General features: G+C 29.5%; 2 protein-coding genes across 2 annotated transcripts; both read right to left on the reverse strand.

The window, feature by feature from the left end:
* Positions 1-2,841: 2,841 nt before the first annotated feature.
* On the reverse strand, positions 2,842-9,755 carry LOC126842475 (uncharacterized). Its single transcript, XM_050579486.1, has 13 exons — positions 9,709-9,755; positions 7,783-7,847; positions 7,593-7,702; positions 7,333-7,501; positions 7,014-7,102; positions 6,682-6,872; positions 6,317-6,580; positions 6,067-6,204; positions 4,453-4,605; positions 4,291-4,360; positions 3,947-4,228; positions 3,233-3,492; positions 2,842-2,981 (listed from the first exon to the last, which is right to left on the reverse strand). The coding sequence occupies exons 1-13, from the start codon at positions 9,748-9,750 to the stop codon at positions 2,979-2,981; spliced, it is 1,836 nt and encodes a 611-aa protein (XP_050435443.1). The 5' UTR covers positions 9,751-9,755; the 3' UTR covers positions 2,842-2,978.
* A 1,992-nt stretch (positions 9,756-11,747) lies between these two features.
* Positions 11,748-12,206, reverse strand: LOC126842479 (dynein light chain Tctex-type protein 2B-like). Its single transcript, XM_050579489.1, has one exon. It carries the CDS (start codon positions 12,204-12,206, stop codon positions 11,748-11,750), a length of 459 nt encoding a protein of 152 aa, XP_050435446.1.
* Between the last annotated feature and the right edge of the window lie 11,620 nt (positions 12,207-23,826).

Consider the following 23,826-nt stretch of genomic DNA (forward strand, 5'->3'; position numbering starts at 1 on the left):
TAGTTTTTTTAGTTTTTCTAGTTTTTCAATTTTTTTCAGGTTTTTCTAGTTTTTCAATTTTTTCTAGTGTTTCTAGAAAAGATAGAAAAACTAGAAAAACTAGAAAAACTAGAAAAAATAGAAAAAATTGAAAAACTAGAAAAACTAAAAAACTAGAAAAACTAGAAATAATTGAAAAACTAGAAGAACTAGAAATCTTGACAAAATTAAAAAACTAGAAAAACTAGAAAAAATTGAAAAACTAAAAAAACATTTTTAGTTTTTATAGTTTCTCTAATTATCAATCTTTTCTATCTTTTCTATAAAACCTATAAAAACTAGAAAAACTAAAAAACTATTCTAGTTTTTCTATTTTTTCTAGTTTTTCTAGTTTTTCAGGTTTTCTTAGTTTTTCAATTTTTTCTAGTTTTTCTTTTTTTACAAAATTAAAAAACTAGAAAAACTAAAAAAACTAGAAAAACTAGAAAAACTGAAAAGACTAAAAACCTGAAAAACTAAAAAAAATTAATAGTAGAAAAACTTTTTTTAGTTTTTTCTAGTTTTTTAATTTTTTCTAGTTTTTCCAGTTTTTCTAGTTTTTCTGGTTTTTTTGTTTTTCTAAATTTTCTATCTTTTCTATAAAAACTATTAACACTAGAAAAACTAGAAAAACTAGAATAGTTTTTTAGTTTTTTAGAAAAACTAGAAATCCTGAAAAAATTAAAATTTTTTTTGTTTTTCAAGTGTTTATGGTTTTTTCTAGTTTTTCTAGTTTTTTCTAGTTTTTCTAGATTTTCTAGTTTTTCTAGTGTTAATAGTTTTTATAGAAAAGAAAGAAAAACTAGAAAAACAAAAAAACTAGAAAAACTAGAAATACTGGAAAAACTAGAAAAAACTGAAAAACTAAAAAAACATTTTTAGTTTTTATAGTTTCTCTAATTTATCAATCTTTTCTATCTTTTCTATAAAACCTATAAAAACTAGAAAAACTAAAAAACTAAAAAACTATTCTAGTTTTTCTATTTTTTCTAGTTTTTTTAGAAAGATAGAAAACTAGAAAAACTAGATTAACTAGAAAAAATAGAAAAACTATAAAAATCAGAAACACTTAAAAAACTAGAAAAACTAGAATTACTGGAAAAACTAGAAAAAATTGAAAAACTAAAAAAACATTTTTAGTTTTTATAGTTTTTCTAGTTTTTTATTTTATCTATCTTTTCCTGGAAATTAACTAGAATAGTTTTTTAGTTTTTTAGTTTTTCTAGTTTTTTTAGGTTTTATAGGAAGTTAGAAAAGATAGATAAAATAGAAAAACTAGAATAGTTTTTTAGTTTTTTAGAAAAACTAGAATTCCTGAAAAAATTGAAAATTTAGAAAAACTAGAAATCCTAAAAAACTAGAAAAACTAGAAAAACTAAAAAAAATAAAAGTAGAAAAACTAGAAAAGTTTTTCTACTTTAAATTTTTTTTAGTTTTTCAAGTGTTTCTGGTTTTTCTAGTTTTTCTAGTTTTTCTAGTTTTTCTAGATTTTCTAGTTTTTCTTGTGTTAATAGTTTTTATAGGAAAGAAAGAAAAACTAGAAAAACAAAAAAACGAGAAAAACTAGAAATACTGGAAAAACTAGAAAAAATTGAAAAACTAAAAAAACATTTTTAGTTTTTATATTTTTTCTAATTTATCAATCTTTTCTATCTTTTCTATAAAACCTAGAAAAACTAGAAAAACTAAAAACTAAAAAACTAAAAAACTATTCTAGTTTATCAGGTTTTCCTAGTTTTTCAATTTTTTTTAGTTTTTCTTTTTTTACGAAATTGAAAAACTAGAAAAACTAAAAAAACTAGAAAAACTAAAACCTGAAAAACTAAAAAAAATTAATAGTAGAAAAACTTTTTTTAGTTTTTCTAGTTTTTTAATTTTTTCTAGTTTTTCCAGTATTTCTAGTTTTTCTGGTTTTTTGTTTTTCTAGTTTTTCTATCTTTTCTATAAAAACTATTAACACTAGAAAAACTAGAAAATCTAGAAAAACTAGAAAAACTAGAAAAACCAGACACTTGAAAAACAAAAAAAAATTTAAAGTAGAAAAACTTTTCTAGTTTTTAGAAAACTAGAAAACCTGAAAAATTGAAAATTTAGAAAAACTAGAAAAACTAGAAACCCTAAAAAACTAGAAAAAATTAAAAGTAGAAAAACTAGAAAAATTAGAAATCCTAAAAAACTAGAAAAACTAGACGCCCAAGACAGTCCAGCATTAGTATATTTAGATGAATAAATCAATAACCAGATTACAGTAAGTACACCTAAATGCTACATAATATCTAAATGTTCTTCTGCTGACAGAAGGGATGCCAAATAATATCAAATTTCAACTATTCGAATAAATAAATTCAAAAAATCGCATTAAAAAGAAATATTTTATTATTTGAGTAAAAAATTTTTTTGTACATTCTTTGCAAATTTGTTTTACTATCATTTGTAGTTGTAAAAAAACTGACAATGAATTTAAAGCTAACGACACATGTAAGACATTGATAAATTATAATAATAACACACGTGCAAATTGAAAATATTAAAAACAAACAAAATCACTACTACAAATAAATCTTATTTAAACCATTATAAAAATAAACTTAAATTTAAAAAGTAATGACACACATGCAATTAATTTACTAAGACATTTTTAAAACGTTATTATAAAGAAATACAAAAATAAATAAATAGATAAAATAAAAAATACAGTGCATAAGTTAGACTTCAAAAAAATATAATTTTAAAAAATAAACTTACGACACATTTTTATATACTAAAAACGTTGATTATTAAAAAAAAAAAATTTCTTTAATGTCAATTTTCTTCGACAGTAAATGTAATAGAGAATATAAAAATATTTAAAATTTAGTGATTTTACGTTACGTGAACATACTCAAGTCTTATAAATTGAATGTCAGTCGAACAAAATGCATTGACTAGTATAGGATCGGTGGGGGTTTGGAACTTCCTATTCACTGAAACATGCAAATCAAAAATTATAGAAGTAATATACTATAAGGATAGTAATTATTGACACACACATAAGACGTCAAAATAGGAATGTTTGAGAACAATTGGAAATAATTGTTGTAACGCTTTACAGCAGTAAAGAAGTCTCGACTCTGGAATATAAGTCTTGACCGATGTGTCAGTGTTACTCGACGTTGTGATAGGTAGGAGTATGCTTTTGTATAGTATAATTATCCAAGCTATAAAATGAACTTACGCTAATTGTACACAATGATTTTTTTGAATCTACGCTCGACACAGTTGGTGAAGTATTCAAAGGTCTAGGCGCTACTGATGAAACGGAAACTATTTTAATGCAGTTATCATCTTCATCTTCATCTTCGCTGATAAGAGATGAGTATAGTGAAGTGTCCGGACAACTGATAATCTTTGCTTTTTTATTTTCATAATATTCATCAATGTCCTGATGGTCTTCCGTTTGTCGTCGTTTGATAGGTTCTTTTTCTTCGCTGTAATCTATGGAAAAAAAAAGATTAAAATAAAGAATGTTTGTCTATTATTTGGGTTAGGATTTAAAACGCCGAGTCAGAAAACATAATACGTTGTCGATGGGAATATAATAAGAACATTAGCTGTAAGCTAACATGTCAATAACTTTATCTTGGATAATAAATTAAATGGTGTCTTATGCAACAAATGTGCAAGTTGTTTAAATTCAAAGGAAAAAAAAAGTAAGTCTGGTCACATCAGTTAATTCAGATAAATGTAATGCATTCGATAAAAAAAATCTTAAAAAGTACCTACAAAAAGACATTTCTTTGGAATTTGCAAGATGCAACCAACTAATAACAAAAATTATTTTAAACGGTTTCATTATAAATAAAAAAAACCTTTCTTTAAAACATTTTAAATTTGACGCAAATACTTTTTTTTTTTTTAGACCACTAAGAAAAATTAAAATCAAACCTACCTAATTTGGTGTTTTTGACTTTATGTTTATTCGCAGGATGTGTCAATTTCCAATCTCTGTACAGGTTTATCTTTGATTCGTTGTTGGTGCTTAGATAATTGTATTCGTGCTTTTCAACCCATCGGAGATATTCTTCGAGCGAAAGTATTAAGCTCTCAGGGTTTCCCTCGGCTACGGATTCCTCGATAAGCGTACGGACTCCTTGCACAGTGTTGGCTATCATTTTGAAATTATCTTCGTTAGGTTTGAACTGGGATCTCGATCGAAACGTTTTACATATGCCTAAACAAAGTAGGAAATTGTTTTAAAAAAAGAGAAACAACAAAAAATCAACGTTATCTCACCTTTGAGCCTAGGCAATTCGTCTTCCAGATCTCTGTTTTCAAATGGTTCTCCTTTAAGACCGCCATCAAACTAGGGTAAAGTTAAAAACAAATAATTAGCTTAAAAAAGATAAATCATTTACATTTTTTTACATAAGTTCTCCTGTAAAAACGCATAGTTACCTTCTTATCATTGGAAGTTTTATGATAGTACAGTCGCAGATCGGGCATTATACTAAAGTAAAAATACTCTTCGGTACCATCATTGCTTTTCCATACTGTACATTTCTCTTCTTTACATTTTACAACAATGTCCTTCATACTTTTATATTTAAACTAAAAAAAAAAAAACAGTTTACGAATAATTACTTTTAAAAAAATTAGCTCTCAAAATATGTCGTAGCTTAAATTAAAAAGCCGTAACTCTATAAATACTTTGGTTTTAATCAAACTAAAAGATTCTAAAAAGCATAGAAGTTTCATGAAGATTTTTACTTTTTTTTTTGGAAGCAATATCTAAAAAACAAGCTGCATCGCATCAAGCCATTAATCTAGCATTCGGTTTGGCCTGAACCGTCCAAAGCACGCAGGCGAGTCCAGTACTATGTTGTATTTAAAATACCTACGGTAAAATTAAATTAAAATGCAACAATTTTTGTGATATTCCAAATTTTGACTTGATAATGTTGAATTTTTTTTTTATCTACCACCATTGTTTTTTTATTTTAACTTGACTTCAAATTGTGTTAAACTCGGTCCGCGATGGTCTTACAGTAAACACACCGATTTTTAAATAAAAATATTGATATGACATCCCCCATTAAATTATCATCTTCTATATAATTACATTATGCAGTGCATCGTGTACTAAGCGTTCTTGGTGAAAGCCAATTCCAATAAAAATATTGATTAAAACGTTAGTTATTTAGTTGGTTTGACTTATAATTTTGATAATATTTTCAAGTTGTACTAATCTAATTGTTTGTGTAAATTTGACTATGAATGTTGTAAATTAACACGTCCGAACTGTACCGTGAAATATTTTGTAGGTATTTTAAATTTTAAAATCTTTGTTTATATATATTTAATTGTGAAGTTGGATTTAAGATGTTTTAGCGGTTCATACCGATGCGCACCGATAGGACACATTTAAGAAAACCGTTTGATTGTGTGGCCGTTCACTTCTGATAACGTTATTTTTATTTATCACAATTTCCTTTTTGTTATCAAAAAAAAAAATACAAGCAATAAAAGCAGCGATATTTTCTACACTAAGCTACAAGCTTTTTTTAAAGATAGGTTAGGTTAAAAAAAAAAGAAATAGTAAATAAATTGAATTTAAATTTTTAAGTCGTCAACTAAGATGTATTGTTATGATTAATTAATAATCACAAAAGTCGTAAGAAAAAAACATAAGACGGCCAAATGCAAAATAAAAAAAAACATTATGCAAGCACGCAAACTTGTGTGACATTGGCTTTTTGGCCATAAAATAATATTAACAGCAATTATTATCCGTGTATTAGTTTCAATGAAGAATTGGTCGATATTTTGAAAAAATAAACATTTTTAATTCTTTCAACAAATACACTGTCAATATTATTATTATTATCTTATATTGATCGCATTATGTTTGCAGTTAATTTATTGTTCAGACTTTGAAATAAAAAAAAATTAAAAATAATCGCGTATGACTTGGCCGGCTATGCAAAAACTACTGGTAAATAAAATTTAAACAAGCTCCGAGATCTACTTAACTATGGTTTTTAATATTTTATGCAGGATTATTAAACTTACCAGTACATGATCGCACAGTCCTTTAAGTAACCAGACTTTAACCAAGTATGGCAATTCAAAATATTCTTTATCGATTAATGGGTTCTTGTCGCCCACGACAGTCCAAAAATCTCGATGGATGCCGAATTCTTTGAAAACCTAAATAAAAATCACAAGTAGTTTCAATTGTAAAAAAAAAACAATCTCTTTTTGCCATTATAATATACGTATGGTGCCATCGTATTGATTTGTTACAAATTTAAACACTTACCTTAGCTTTGCCTTGGTCCTTTTCGTGGTAAACTTCAAACCAACTCGATATTTTTTTCGACAATTTCTCGGTCCAAACTTTGTATGACATTAAATTATTGATACATCTCTTACCGCTCATCGGCCCCAACAATAATGTCATTATTTTACTCATTAACGTCGACTCTTTAGGTATCAAAAACATCCCTTCGATTTCGCCTTGATATACATCTCCGATATGAAAAGTCCCAGCAAGAGCAGATACGAAGTTTCCGATTTCAGCCAACTGAAAAAAAATTATATTTATACAATTTTAGTATTAACGTATAATATAAATTTAAAATTGCATCGAAGCTAAAAGTATAAAATTAAATTTTTCATACAAACCTCCCACATTGAAGTTACATATTGACTGTGGCAATCAAAATCGATTTCATTTTTCCTTCTATTTAGTTCTTCTAATAACATAACACTTTTCTCAGTTAGGGCAATCTTATCCTCAATAGCGTTATGATATATCTTCAATCGTTCTGGACGACAATGAGCGACACTTCTTAATAACTTTGAATCATAATGGTCTGAAATGACAATTTAAATTTAAATAAATACCCATTATTAAAAAAAATATATATATATGTTAACAATATTCGTTTAACAGTAATACAAAATTAACACAAGCAACTACGACATCACAAATTTTGTAATAAATATGAAAATACCTTTAGGGTATAAGTATTTATAGTCGTAAGTCTTCTCCGTTTTAAATATATCCAACGCCTGTTGAACATCTGTTGTACTCTTTAGACGTCTGTAACACAATCAAATAATAATATATAAATTAAATAGTTGTTTTCCTTTAGGTACAACTGTGTGATCGATTAATAAGTGCGTAGGTTGATGAGATGAATTATTTAAATGAAACGTTCACTAAAATTAGCTGTTAACATAAATTGTTAAAGCCATTAGTTGTTGTACTAAATTTATTATGAGGAGGCACTTATGAACAATTATAATTTATTATTTGTAAAATATTATTACTCGTCCAGGCAAAAAATACATTCATCCAACAATTTTTCAACGTTCAAAGCAGCATAAGTAGTCTTATGTCTAGGGCCAAAATATTTGTAACAGTTCAACAAAAGACATCGTATTTCCGTAATCACATCGGCAAACGACTTGTATTCTCCGTCTTCCGCATTCATTTCGACTAAAATTATAGATTATATTTATTAGACTATTTTTTAAAATCCAACGAAAATATGACAGCGTTTACTATAAACGTTTTATTTTATACATACTCTCGTATAAGTCTCTGTTGTCTCTTTTATCAATGTATTCTAGGTAATCCAAATTATGAGCAATTACTTGAACACATTGTGGAGCTACTGTATAGAGTTGCCTTATTATTCTATAAATATTTGTATTATTATTATTACTGTTTCAAAATATTATTTGTAAATTTGAAAAATAAAATAATTTAATGCTTACAATATGGCTTGGTGTAGTTCTTGCTTTTTTTCATCCACAAAATTCGTTGACTCGTCCATGTTTACCTAAACATACAAAAATTGCGGTTTATAGATGTTATTGATTTTCAAACAAATATATATATTTATATACAGATAGATTTCCACAAATATTTAGTCAATAGAATCATGTTTTTTCCGTTGAATATTTAACACAATACTTTTAATCTCGTGTTTAATTAAATTACTATTTAATAACATATATTTTACTTATAGAAATACAGTTTTTACCTATGTTAGTGCCTGCACAACTTTAAATTGTGCTATCCTTAAGAGTTAAAATGCGATAGGTCACTACGAAACCATTCATCGCAACACAAGTAGTTTCAACGCAAATCAAATAAAACTAAACATTAGAATTTCAATAAACATATAGGTATATACCTATATTTTATTAACTAGTTTTCATAAAAAAAATAAACATTATTAATTATTTATCATATTATTATAATGTCTACTATTTTTTCATCAGTTAATAATGTAAACAATTCAATGATAACCACCACCTATATCATCCCTCTTATCACATTCGACTCTTAATCTAATTATTATTACCAAAAAAAAAAAAAAAATGATTAGCAAATCCAAGTTTACCAATGATTCGATTATAATAATACAAATAAAAATCGATAAATGTATCGATTGTATAACCTACCTAAGAAATAAACGCACAATTGTTTTTTTTAAATTAACGCTATGGCTTTTATTTTTAGTCATACTGTTATAATTTTAGAATTGCCCAAACAAAGGTAGAAAGCAAAATAGTTGACATAAAATACACTAAAAGCTATATAAATTAGCGTTTATGTATTATTTCACGGTATTCAAATAGTTTTAAATATGCCTAGTGACAATAGTAAAATTAAATGTTTTCTTTTAATTTTTAAATAAAAATATTTTTTTTTTAAAGATAATATTAAATTCAAATTAATTTCAATTTTTCTGTGTTCACTTGACTATAGAAACGACACTTATCGCATAAAATAGTTACTAAACGTAGCTTAAGTATTGTGACCAAGTTTGTTAAAATCTAAATGAAAAATTGGACATAACATTATGCCAATATCTCATAAATAGTATATGGATTATAAAACCCAGAAAAAAAAATTTTTAACATAGTAGTTATTTAAGTCAATGGTGTAAACATTTAATTGTGAGCGCAAACACAGTTCCCATAAAGTAACCGCAAAATAAAAATATTGCTGAGTAATATAGGGACAAAATATTAATTCTTTGATTGAGTTTGAACTGTTCTAAGAACATCAGAGACGAGTGAAAGTGTTTAGTTCTTTTTAAACAGCCATAAGATATAAAGACACTACGCTGCTCTGATAAAACTGAATTAGCGTTGTGTATTCTAATAATTAATTTTTGAATAAGAGTAATAAAAATGTATAAACTTATTAATTAAATTGTATAAATATCAATAAAATAAATAGGGATAGCTACTGGTAAGAACTTGTACTGCATGTTAACATGATTTTGACGTCAGAGAGTTGTCATACGAAATGTTCAAAAAATGTTATGTTATTTTTTTAAAAATAATAGCTCAAACAAAAAAAAATCCTTCGGGTTATTTAATTTTGTACAAATCACTCTTCATACCACCTAGTTTCATTTCAATAATTGTTGCAAAAAAAATTCGGGATCATTGTTTTATGGTAAGATAAACTGATAAAATTTTAAATTTAGTTTAGAAATTGTGGTGAATTTTTTAAATGATTATTCTCTGGACTAATATTTTAATTTGAAAATTCTGTTTGTACAAACGTTCAAAAAAAAAAAAAAACAACGCTCAGAAGGACCGTCGACGAAATACACGTTGGTAATTTAAAGTGATTTAATACATTTTTAAATAAAATAAATAACAAATTTATCATTTATTTACCTGGAGGTCGGTGGTCATCATCGGATCTGCGTCAATGTCCATTAGACTTCTTTGGATATTGGAATATTCTTGAAATAAACACTGTTAGAAGAGACTCGTTACAACGTTGTGCTCGTCCGGAAACCGAATGTCGTTTGCCAAAAAACCAAAATATGATTCACCAGCTAATGTTTGGCACACGCCATTACAATAGATAAGGTCTACGGTCAAAATTTCAAATGCGCCATCTACCGCGACCAGCAGGTACCTACAACCTCTTTGGGCGTTTCCAAAGAGATTGTAAGCGATCCGTACCTGTTGTGGCGGGCTCGGGACAATTTCAAAACCGAATAATATTACCTATTATACTTCTCATCGTGTTTATGATTATAATGAAGAATGTATTTATTACCTTGGAAAAGGTTATTTTTCATATCGTTCAACTAATTAACACAACCCGCGTACATCAAGGTAAATAAAAACGGCTGTAATCGTAACTTTTGTGGGCTACAAGAGTCTTATTACTAATCGATTTTCAATGATCTCAGAGTGACCGATTTTTGTGGTTTCATCGTTTATTATTAGTTTACAATATTGTTGATTATCAATGTTTATGTTTAAACATACGAAACAATAATCAGAAGCGGACACCCAAAACAATTTGGCAAAACAAAGTTTTAGGTTTTAAATTGTTTTTTTATTGGTTTTTAGGAGAGGGAAACAAGATAAATACTTCTCCTTCCCCTCTCCTCTTTCTCGTTAAAAGCGAACCGGTTATTGGCCGCTGGTACTAATATTAGTTAAAGTAATTGACATACGTTTATTTGTAATTAGTATAGTATGTTAGATAAAATAGGGTTAAATAATTGTATTATAATAACGTAATGATACAATTTTATTACTTTAACTAAAAATAACATTTTAATGAGATCTATAATCGATTTCGTTGATTTGTGTTTATATGTATCTATGATAAGCTATCTTTATTAAATATAATCAACAGTTTCGATAGGAACGAAATAAAAAAAGGCGAAAATTTAAGTTCAATTAAATTAATTTAAAAGTAAAAAAAAAAAGGGCTAGTTAGGGACTACTAAATGTGCTATTAAGAGGCAAAAAAATAGACATTATTTAACAAAAATTTATCTAGTAACAATTTTAAGTAAACCGACTAATTTTAATGAAAATAAATATTACGTTTATCTAGTTATAAAACTTTAAGTTATTTTTCTCCGAGTTATGGACCTAACCGAACGTTTTCCAGCGTTATCTATTGGGCGGATTTCAATTTTTATTTTCTTTGTGTGAAGTTTACTATTTTCTCTATGCGGGCGAAGAGGCCGATTTCTTATTTAGCCATTTGAAAATACCGTAAAAATATAAACGTGTAAACCAAAGCGTTCCGTTTTGAAATAGTGTATAGTTTTACACGCTGTTTGTTTAAAAAAAAAGTGTTGTATCACAGTGTACACTTTTTTCACACCGACCGTAGAGTAGGTGTAATACCTAATTTTCGGCGTTGGTCGTTATCATATTTCTTATCAACCAAATTGTATTATCAATAGAAAACAATTATCAGTTGATTAATCCTACACCAAAAACACGTTTGTTTTGAAATACCACACCACTTACACTTGACGCTAATTGGTGTAATTTTTTGTCAAAACGAACAAAGCTATTATTGTACCAAAATTGAATTTTTCAATGTATTAAGTCGAAAACTTATATTTTCGACCTAAGTCGTTTGTACCAAGCATATCCAGTATATATATATATTTTATTGATATAATAATATATATTATATGCATTGATAACACACCTAAATCCCACCAGAATGGCGGACCGTCGGCTTCAATTCTTATCGCTAGTTAGCAATCTAGTTTATTATATAGATCTGTGTATCAAAGTCTCTTGTACTCTCTCTTTCGTTTAACGTCTTGTACACGCTAAATAATAACAATAGTAATGGTATAATATTTGCGAACAATACAAAAATTGCAATCTTCGTACTACCGGCGGAGGGGTTGGGGGGTGTTTTAGCCGTCGCCATTCTGCGGTAGTCAATAATAGTAAACGGCCACCACTTGGGTGGTGCAAAACAGCTCGGCGTTGCGGTAATTCTCGTGGACCAGCCGATCGGTTTTCTCGTCGCACAGGCACCGCGTGCCGATGGTGACCGACTGCCAACGATGCGCCCCGATGAACGTGTGCGCAATTATCTTGTACCGGGACCCCGCCGGGCGTGTGTCGTCGCATATCTCCTTGACGCGGCGCTCCACGTCCCGGACAACGGCCCGGCAAGTGACCTTGTGGTCCAGGTCTTCCCACGTCTTCCCGGCCAGGTAATCCGAGTGGACGGTTTGCACGGCGGTCCTGACCAGCCGCTCGTTGAACGCGTCCCTCAGCCGGGGCCTGACCCTGAACCCGCCGAGCGATTGTAACGATTCGTCCGCTCGCCTGTGGTCGTACTCCCAGTTCGGTTTGCCCGCAAAGATTTTCTCTGTCTCCGCCGTCGTCATGTCTTCGTAACCTCGGCCCTCTTACACCCACACACAATATATACTAACATACATAAAATATAGATAACAGGCAACACTTGGTTTTTAATCCAAAACAAACGCTTCCCAAAAAAAAAAAAAAAAAGCCCCGTGACACTGTATAAACACAGCATGCGTTGCCCGGCTAACGGTCGCCTATGGCACGGGGGAAGCGTGTTATTACCCGGGTTGGCGTTGAGAATTTAAATTTAACAATAATATCCATTAAATACATAGGTAAAACTCAAACCTCGGTAATACTTTATTACATAAAAATTAACGTATTGTTGAAAACGGGTGTTGATTAAACGAGTGAAATCCGCATCGAAATCGGCTTGGCTCTAAACATGTCCGTGATTAATGCACTTGATAATAGGTTTACTTTTATGGACGACAATGCGTTTACCGGAAAATATGTTATGCTTTTAAGACATCCTTAAAATTGTATTAATAATATATGAAGCGCATACCGCTAGAAAATATAATACACAATTCCGTTTTTTCAAGAAATAGCCAAATATAATTTTTTTAACTTCATCGTTTAAACGCTGGATCAATTTTTTTTTTGGTTAATTTAGTTTCGTAATATCATAGTACCTATTATAAAATGTTTAATGCTATTAACGAAATTTAATTTTTAGCGGTTACCTTTTTCTGCCGGTATTCAAATAAAAGTACATTTTATATATGATTACTTAGGACTAGGTGAGTTGACAACCAATGAAATAAAATTTTTGTGTTTTCGAACAAGGAAAATAATAATAAAATTTGGTAAAAGCCGTTTGGCGTAAATTACTATAAATAAATAAAACAACCAAATTTTATTATTATTTTCCTATATATATATATATTTAGTGATATTTAAAATACACAAATCAACCAAAAGAAAACGAAACAAAGCAAAACAAAACAACAAAAAATATACATGATAAAAAGGTAATATTGAGAGGTGTGGCCTTAACACGAATAATATAAATCAAAAATCGTTAAAAATTACCATCATACGAATGAGAGGTGCATTTTTAGTGAAATTGGATCTGGTAGTAGGAAGATAAAAGAACTTTTGAAGTCTGGTGTTAGTCGGGACCCGAATACTAAGTTGTTCCAATAAGCGAGGGGCGTCAACTCGGCCGTCTAACAAACCCGAAATAAACCGAGAGCAGAGGTTCTTGCGCCGCTGTTCTAGTGGTTGCAGTCCAAGAACATTATCAATGGGACTGTAATCATGAGGTGGGTGTAAGTTCGGTAGAATTGAAATCAGACGAATGTCTTCTAATAAACCCAAGAGCTCGTAACGCTCTACTGATTGCGAAATCAATATCGGACCGAAAGTCTAGGGTAGGGACATACACAAATCCGAGATCCTTTACTTGGTAAACCCGCTCGAGAGGCATCGCATTTAGACTATAGTTAAATGTCAACATCGCACGCGTACGCTATAGTTTTGGAATAATCTATTTTATAGCCCAAATCATTTTTTTCTCTCTAAAATGAGTGATTTTTCTTTTGTCACACTTAGTCGTTTGATAAAATCATTTTCGATTTATTTTAGGTAGAAGAAAAATTTTAGCCTCTATGGCATTGGGAACCTTTTTTCATCAGCATTTGGCCTGGTTATTTTTTTACCTATTCAACAATGCCATAGATATTTACCAAACAATCGGAATTTATACACATTTGATAACAATAGGCATATACCTACGCTGCGGTCTTATATAGTATTTTTAAAAACACCCTTCATTACTATTGTCGTTCTTTAGATAACTATATTATACTTGTAAAGGTCGGATTCGAAATTCGAAGACCGGTACAAAAAAAAAAAAGGATCAATGTTCGTCGGACAAACCGTATTATTTATTATTTGGATTTTTATATTTTTTGATTATTTATATATTATGTCAATACCCGACTGCGGAAAAGGGGCAATGTGTTTTTATAAGTTTTAATAATGTATATATAGTATATACATTATAATGTATATTATTATGTATACTATATTATACCTAACATACAATTGATACGACATGGTCGAGTCACAGTAAAAAAAATAATATACTTTGCCAAAGTACAAATCCCAATGTCACGATTACAAATGGGTAAAAAATTCCAAAATGAACGATAATTATTCACTATATTAAATGGACTGCCAATTGAAACCTAATATAATGTTATCCAAGATGATAATATGTGCGAGAGAGACAAAGCCATGTTGGACATGTACTTCACAATATTATAACAAGAAAAACTAGAAATCCTGAAAAAATTGAAAATTAAGAAAACTAGAAAAACTAGAAAAAATTAAAAATTTAGAAAAACTAGAAAAACTAGAAAAACTAGAAATCCTGTATGTAATGTATATACTATATATACATTATTAAAACTTATAAAAACACATTGCCCCTTTTCCGCAGTCGGGTATTGACATATTATATAAGTAATCAAAAAATATAAAAATCCAAATAATAAATAATATGGTTTGTCCGACAAACATTGATCCTTTTTTTTTTTGTACCGGTCTTCGAATTTCGAATCCGACCTTTACAAGAATAATATAGTTATCTAAAGAACGACAATAGTAATGAAGGGTGTTTTTAAAAATACTATATAAGACCGCAGCGTAGGTATATGCCTATTGTTATCAAATGTGTATAAATTCCGATTGTTTGGTAAATATCTATGGCATTGTTGAATAGGTAAAAAAATAACCAGGCCAAATGCTGATGAAAAAAGGTTCCCAATGCTATAAAGGCTAAAATTTTTCATCTACCTAAAATAAATCGAAAATGATTTTATCAAACGACTAAGTGTGACAAAAAAAAAATCAATCATTTTAGAGAGAAAAAAATGATTTGGGCTATAAAATAGATTATTCCAAAAATATAGCGTACGCGTGCGATGTTGACATTTAACTATAGTCTAAATGCGATGCCTCTCGAGCGGGTTTACCAAGTAAATGATCTCGGATTTGTGTATGTCCCTACCCTAGACTTTCGGCCCCATATTGATTTCGCAATCAGTAGAGCGTTACGAGCTCTTGGGTTTATTAGAAGACATTCGTCTGATTTCAATTCTACCGAAGTTCTTTTATCTTCCTACTACCAGATCCAATTTCACTAAAAATGCACCTCTCATTCGTATGATGGGAATTTTTAACGATTTTTGATTTATATTATTCGTGTTAAGGCCACACCTCTCAATATTACCTTTTTATCATGTATATTTTTTGTTGTTTTGTTTTGCTTTGTTTCGTTTTCTTTTGGTTGATTTGTGTATTTTAAATATCACTACATATATATATATAGGAAAATAATAATAAAATTTGGTTGTTTTATTTATTTATTTTATTTATTTATAGTAATTTACGTCAAACGACTTTTTATAAATTAGAAAATTATATATATATATATAATTTTCTAATTTATAAAAAGCCGTTTGGCGTATATTACTATAAATAAATAAAACAACCAAATTTTATTATTATTTTCCTTGTTCGAAAACACAAAAATTTTATTTCATTGGTTGTCAACTCACCTAGTCCTAAGTAATCATATATAAAATGTACTTTTATTTGAATACCGGCAGAAAAAGGTAACCGCTAAAAATTAAATTTCGTTAATAGCATTAAACATTTTATAATAGGTACTATGATATTACGAAACTAAATTAACCAAAAAAAAAATTGATCCAGCGTTTAAACGATGAAGTTAAAAAAATTATATTTGGCTATTTCTTGAAAAAACGGAATTGTGTATTATATTTTCTAGCGGTATGCGCTTCATATATTATTAATACAATTTTAAGGATGTCTTAAAAGCATAACATATTTTCCGGTAAACGCATTGTCGTCCATAAAAGTAAACCTATTATCAAGTGCATTAATCACGGACATGTTTAGAGCCAAGCCGATTTCGATGCGGATTTCACTCGTTTAATCAACACCCGTTTTCAACAATACGTTAATTTTTATGTAATAAAGTATTACCGAGGTTTGAGTTTTACCTATGTATTTAATGGATATTATTGTTAAATTTAAATTCTCAACGCCAACCCGGGTAATAACACGCTTCCCCCGTGCCATAGGCGACCGTTAGCCGGGCAACGCATGCTGTGTTTATACCGTGTCACGGGGCTTTTTTTTTTTTTTGGGAAGCGTTTGTTTTGGATTAAAAACCAAGTGTTGCCTGTTATCTATATTTTATGTATGTTAGTATATATTGTGTGTGGGTGTAAGAGGGCCGAGGTTACGAAGACATGACGACGGCGGAGACAGAGAAAATCTTTGCGGGCAAACCGAACTGGGAGTACGACCACAGGCGAGCGGACGAATCGTTACAATCGCTCGGCGGGTTCAGGGTCAGGCCCCGGCTGAGGGACGCGTTCAACGAGCGGCTGGTCAGGACCGCCGTGCAAACCGTCCACTCGGATTACCTGGCCGGGAAGACGTGGGAAGACCTGGACCACAAGGTCACTTGCCGGGCCGTTGTCCGGGACGTGGAGCGCCGCGTCAAGGAGATATGCGACGACACACGCCCGGCGGGGTCCCGGTACAAGATAATTGCACACACGTTCATCAATAACAATACGGTATCGTTTCATGTACATGGTGACTTTGGCTGTACAGAATGAAAAAGACCTATTACTCTATTTTATAATTTTATAGGTTTTAGCGCGCCTAATTTTGATATATTTTTTATAAAATCAATGATTTTAGGTTGAAAACTTAATTAAAACTGTGGGGAAAAAAAATCTAACATCTTAGAAGAATTTGAGACAGTCATAATAAACCAATCATACTGTACAACATGTATTGAAATATGAATACTAAGAAAAAAAAAAATTTCTTGTAGCATTATTACTTTTACATCCACTATTGACTAGTATGTAGCCATGGCTCGTCTAATGATGATGATATTAATGACAGTGCATTAGCCTTACACACGAATATCAATATACCCATAACAGTTTAAAAATGAGAGATGCCGTTAAAAAAATAATGATCTGGTCTTTATCGTTATTGAGCAACATCTGCGGCTAATTACGAAACTATTGGCCGATCTAGAATTTATTTTTACATCAAAAACTTATCGATTTTTCCGCTAGATAGTACTAATAAGATGAAATATATGAAATTATATAATTAAAAATGAAAAGATTGTTTCAAATAAGCAACATGGCGCATTAAAGGGTTAAATTGGTGTAGGGTTAGTTGGGGTAAGTGCGTTAAAATATTTTTTTTTTTTTACTTATTCATTTATATTAGCTTACTTTCTAGGTTTATGATTTCGCTAAGGGTATCTTTGTTATCCTTAGTATTGAAGCTATTCATATTTTATAACAAAAAATAAATAGTTGAAAATGTAATTTTTAGAAGAGCTTAAAAAAAAAAAAAAAAATGATGCATTAACCCCATAACTCGGGGTAAATGTATTGTATGAATATACTTCTAAATGTAATAATATAAGTACGACAACTGGGCAAGAGCGTTATAATATAAAATCATAGCTATAAACATTTTTTATCAGATATAAATTATCATTTTTTTTCATTCACAATAAACATTTTAAATTAACGAAATTTTAAATTTTAAATTTAACATTTTTATTTACTTTAAATCAATCAAAATTTCACTTAGAATAAGTCTTAGAGGTACAAATTATCACATTTATTATTATTATTATTTAGGTAGGTACCGATTTAAACAATTTTTTTAGGAACTTTTTTTCTTGTAGACGTTCTTGGCCTATTACGAGGCCTTGTGCCCTACAAGTAAATAATATATATTTTTTTTAGTTAGACTTCAATAATATTTATTAACAATTGTGTTTTTGTATGGAAAAAAAAATGACGCTCTTGTCCCGGTATTACATAACGGGCTTTGCCCGTGAATACTTTTCAGCGGGGTAAGTGCATCATTGAATATAATAGTAATTAAAAAGAAGAATTACATAAAATTCATGACAAAAACACAAAGCACATTAGTAATGGGTTTATATTGACTAGGAAAAATTTGATGACTCTGTATATTTTATTGATTATAAATTTTCAAAAACAGTATGTTCATTTAAATAAGTTGATAACACTACCGAGCATTTCTTTATCAAGCCAGTTTTATCATGTGTTTGTTATACAGTGTTGCCATATATAAAAATGTGTTTGGAGTAACATTTAATTCATTATTTACTTATTATCTGTTGTTTGAGAAGTATCATACTGTTATTAGTTTGTAACAACGCGCTTACATATTATTACAAGAAAGAAGATTATTAGTTTTTTACACATATTTATTAGCTTTATGCAGCTCTACGGGGTTGAACACATTGTACAATACAATAAATATTATTTTGCCTAATAGAGCAGATTTGGGAGGTAAGAGATTATATTCAGGCTTGAAAATTTTTGAAATTTAGTTTACCAGTAATAATAGAATATTATGAGATTTTTTTTAATAAGAATATATTTTTTTTTAGCTGACATATATATATGTATGACTAGTCTAATAGTGTGAATATTCGTGGAAAAAAATAAACCAATGCGATGCTCCGTAACAAGAGATTATAATTTTATTTTCTGCGTTTAACGTCATGTTTACAATATTTACAAACTTACCTGTAACAAGAGAAACCACAAATTGTAATTCTTTGTTACACCTCTAACTGTTAATATAAACTTAATATGTTAAACAATATCTTACACTTTTTAAATTAAACAATATTTTACCGAGTTATGTCTTACCGAGTTGTTCTGGATTATATAGCCTTAATATTTTACCAAATCCGAGACGAACGTAAATTTCTTGAATTTTAATCTGAAACCTTTTTTTTGTTATTGCCTCTAACACCTGTTTTATATGTTCCACGTGTTTCTCAAACAATGGTGAGTATATCAAGATATCAACAATATCTTACACTTTTTATATTAAACAATATTTTACAATTTTTATTTAAACAATCTATATCAACTGATTCCATATATTCATTTCTTCTGATCAGTAATACCAACTTATGTAGCTCACACCAATGTACAATAAAGAAAGTATTTTGCTTTACATAAATATATATATATATATAATATTTTCTGTGGTCAAACATTAAATAATTATGGAGAACCAAAAAAAAAGAAAGGAAAAAACCATTTTGGATGAAAAATCATAATTTAATAATAATAATTATACAAGTATAATAAAGAAAATTTGTAATTTTTTATAAGACAACACATAAGATATTTTTGACAAACAAAAGAAGATTTTGAGGTTAATTATAACACATTACTATTTTAAAATATACATACATGTGAGCTTTAATTTTCATCAATTTTTCAAGTCATGAGTTGAAAATGTGTGTGTGTAGATTTTGGTCCAAACCGATGCCACCTGTATACATTATAATTGTCTATTTATTTCCTCATTTTGAAGTTGTTGTAGTACATCACCGCCGCTTGGTCGAGCGTCCGTTTCTTCTTTAAAGTACATGATTGTACGGTTTAAAATACGTTTTAATTCTTGTCTGGCCATTTGGGGAGTCTCTAGAAGTTCGACGTCGTCATATACGCCAGTACTCACCAAGCCCATCATGTTATCATACCGTTGACTAAACTCCATGCATGTCAGTTTAAAGAATTCTTTTCGTTCATTCAAACCCCCCCTTTCGGACACTCTTACTACGTTGATGGCGTCTCTCATTTGAAGCACCGGCGCAGTCGATATTAAATATAATTTAAACTTGTTGTAAATGAGTTCTATTATAGGAATGATCGTATCAAAGAGCTTATTAATTCTCTTCGATACCTTATTCGTTATAATTTTATTTGATACATGACATAATCTACTCAACATCGAAATTCCTTCACTTTCGATTACGTTCATAAGCCGAATATATGCCTGGGCGTAACGTCCATTATCTACACAGTTCATCATCACTGCATTCAATGTTTGACCAACGGCACCACCGCAATAGGTTTGCAGTATAATGGCCATATAGCTTTCTGTTATTTCTATATTGGGTGTCGGCGAATATTCACTGATTAAAATATTATACCGCAGATCTTCAGTAACCGTAAAGGGTGGCATCACACTGTAGTATTCATATTGCACTTGTACGTCTGGGATACTAACGCATCTTTTCTGTGGTGCTTCTTCGGTCTGATTCGGTTTATCTCGAGTATAGCACGTATTGTCCAACAACACCAAACTCATAAAGTTCGACTCGGTTATTAGCAAATTCTGAATAGTTTCCAATGTGATCATCGTTTGACAACCGCTAAGACTGCATAGTGCAATAACACAAATTTGGAACACAAACATTTTTTAACTCGTATTCGTTGAGTGTCGAAAATAATCAAAACAGGTAAACTATGAACACCAAAAACTTTCATAAAAGAATAACTGCTCACACTACTGCAATGCGGGTTAATACCTTGCTTGGTTACATTGTACCTATTTAGTTTAGGAACGAGCTAAGGCTTTATTTGTTCAATGTTATGTTTGAAGAGCTGTTGTTATTCGCGCGCGTTTGACAAAAACAACATGGTACCGTTTCTTTTTCATGGTGACTTTGGCTGTACAGAAAGAAAAAGACATATTATTCTGTTTTATAATTTTATGGGTTTTAGCGCGCACAATTTTGATATATGTTTTAAAAAATAAATCTATTAATTTAAGATTTACTAAAAACTGTACAAAAAAAAGGTCTAACACTTTAGACGAATTTAAGAGCGTCATAGTCAACCAATCATACTGTACAACATTTATTGAAATAATAATACTATGAAAAATTCGATTATAGATTATTCCGCTAGAAAGTACTAGCAAGATGAAATATAACAAATTATATTATTTAAAAAAAATATATTATTTTAAATAAGCAACATGGCGCATTGAAGGATAATTTGGTGTACTCAAATGTATTACCTGTGAACATAAAAAATAGAATGTCATTTGTTCTACTAAAGTACTAAGTCCTAATATATTGTATATTATAATAAGAGAGCAGATTTTTAGGTTTTCACACATATTTATTAGCTTTATGCAGCTCTACGAAGTTGAACAATTTGTACAATACAATAGATATTATTTTGCCTATTAGAGCATATTTGGGAGGTAAGAGATAATATTCAGGTTTGAATATTTTTAAAATTTAGTTTACCAGTAATAATAGAATATTATGAGATTTTTTTTTAGTGCATATTATCAAAATATTTCGAACTTTTAAAAACCAAAAGTCCAATCTCAAATTTAAACAATTCTTTGGATTCAATATACATTTGTCAATTACATATCTTTACATTACACACATTGGCAACACGTTTACAACCTGTTTTATGTTGACTGAGCCGTTTCGTCAAGTTGTTATCAACGTAGTAATGCTCACAGAGTCTATTAAATATCAAATAGTAATCGGCCATCTTAGTACACTATATTTGAAATAGAAAAGAAAATAATACATATTATCTCACTCGTAGAAAAGAATCTAAAGCGCATCAGCAGTGCACAGTCCCGGCGCGCGTTATCATTTCAATACGTTATCACATTATAATAACGGTGACGGCATGTTTTGTTTAATTGTTTTTTTGTGACATTTTGTTACATGGTATTCATTTAATAGAAGTCGACATGTTTTCCGGTCTGACAAAGATTACCTATGTGACGTTGGATTGTTGTTTGATTTGCTTATGAATAAAAAAATAAATAATTTTGTTACGTTTTTTAGAAAATGTATAAACTATATATACAGAGCGTTTCTTTTATTATGTACCACTCAATATTTCATAGGTTTTAATAAGAAACTGAAATTTTTTTTTTCATATTGTTGTTGTATAATGTGATCTCAATTTTTCACAATGTTTTTTGTTTTTACCCCCTCCAAACTTGGTTTTTTTGATAGCAACTATTGAAACGTATATGGTAACATAATATAATATTGTAACTTTTTAAAATGAGACTAATGTACTAAAAATATTGACTGGTCTATAACCAGTTTTGTATAACTATTTTTGAAGTTTAGGGCAGGAGGGAAGGTGGATTATTATTTTTATACCAACGCCTGTATGGTCAAGGACACATACCGGTTTATCGGACTGGCTGGAGCGCTTATAGTATGTTTATCAATCATCCTGTGCTGTGCTAAGCCACTGGCGTTAAGCGCCTATCAATATTACACGTGTTCAGGCTGGAAGACAAACGATAACTTATAAGCACTAATTACGTTACCCTTAATTTTCTCTGACACTACGATGTTGAATGTGTACAACTCGCTTGCTGAAATAGCTAAGACAGTATAACTATTTTTTCCGAGGTAAATCAAGTGCGATATCAGCAGTTAAGCTTAACCGTTTTCATAGCACCACTTTACAAAGAAAGCTACCAAGACTGCCGCTGGTCTTCTATCTGAATCGGACGTGATATTACCCAAGTTAAATAGAAAACTTTTTGGTACAACATAAACTTCACGAGTACCTGATATTTAAGTATAAAAAGAAAGAAAAAAGATATTAACGATTTTTATGATGAGAAATAATGATCAACTTTTTGGTTTTTGAGTTGAAATAAAATTGCATAAGCACTAGATAGAAGTTATATAAGGAATAAATTATTTAAATATAAGAAATAGTTGTCGGGTCGAACGCAATCCCACTGGCCAAGAGGCTTGATAAACTAAACTGGCTGGGTTGATCTTGTTACAACGCGTTATTGTTCTGAACTCGAATGCTTCGATCCCAACACTAAAGATCTATGTAGTGTATTTTTATTAATGTATTCTTTATGAGTTTCTGTCCAGTTTATATGGCTCACGTTTATTAAATAGATATGACATTTTACAAATTAGATAAATAAGTGAAATTGTGTTATTCTGAGTATTGTAAAATATTTAAAAAACATTTGATATTTATTGTTTATTACAAATGCTATTCAAAATTTTCTAAGCCACGTCCTCGCGGCTAGAAATAGAATTCCGATGATTTTAAATAATAATATAAAGGAAGATTTGTAATTATGATTTTAACTGTAATGTACATATAAATGTGTTTGATACATACATGTTATGTATTACCAATATTAATTAAATTTGTTTGATAAATATGAAGTTTTACATTAAAAAAAAAATGTTATGTTTAACATTTGTTTATTTTACTTATGTAATCACACACAATTGTTTAGCTTTTCAAATTCTATATAGGTAGTTAAGCTTCGAACTATAATTAATAATATTTTATGTTACAAAAAGAGATGCTACGAATATTTGATATATTATTTGTTTACAATATGTGATAACAACAGCATTAGCGGTAATCGATTAGAAGTAAACAATTATATTTATTACAAAACGTATCTTCTTTGAAAAAAAAAACGATTTAAACACAATAAGTTGCTTGCTACATTTTTGTGGAATGAAGTTTTTACAAACGGTCTTTCACGAATGAGATAGAGTTTTTATATTTACTCTTAATTTTTAATTGTTTATCGACAACAAATTTCATAAACTTTAATAAGCACACAGAGTACGATGAAAACAGCAAATAACTTGATGCATAAAAACAAATAGCAAATTTCGATTTCGTTACAACAATCGTCAAAAATTAACGTGTTCCGGTAGGTTATCTTGGCAAA

The sequence above is a fragment of the Adelges cooleyi genome, unplaced genomic scaffold (assembly GCF_023614345.1).
Source record: "Adelges cooleyi isolate 19-005CV unplaced genomic scaffold, UGA_ACOO_1.1 ACOO_flye_CR_arks_rails_tigmint_CR_PRNA_523, whole genome shotgun sequence".
Lineage (NCBI taxonomy): Eukaryota > Metazoa > Arthropoda > Insecta > Hemiptera > Adelgidae > Adelges > Adelges cooleyi.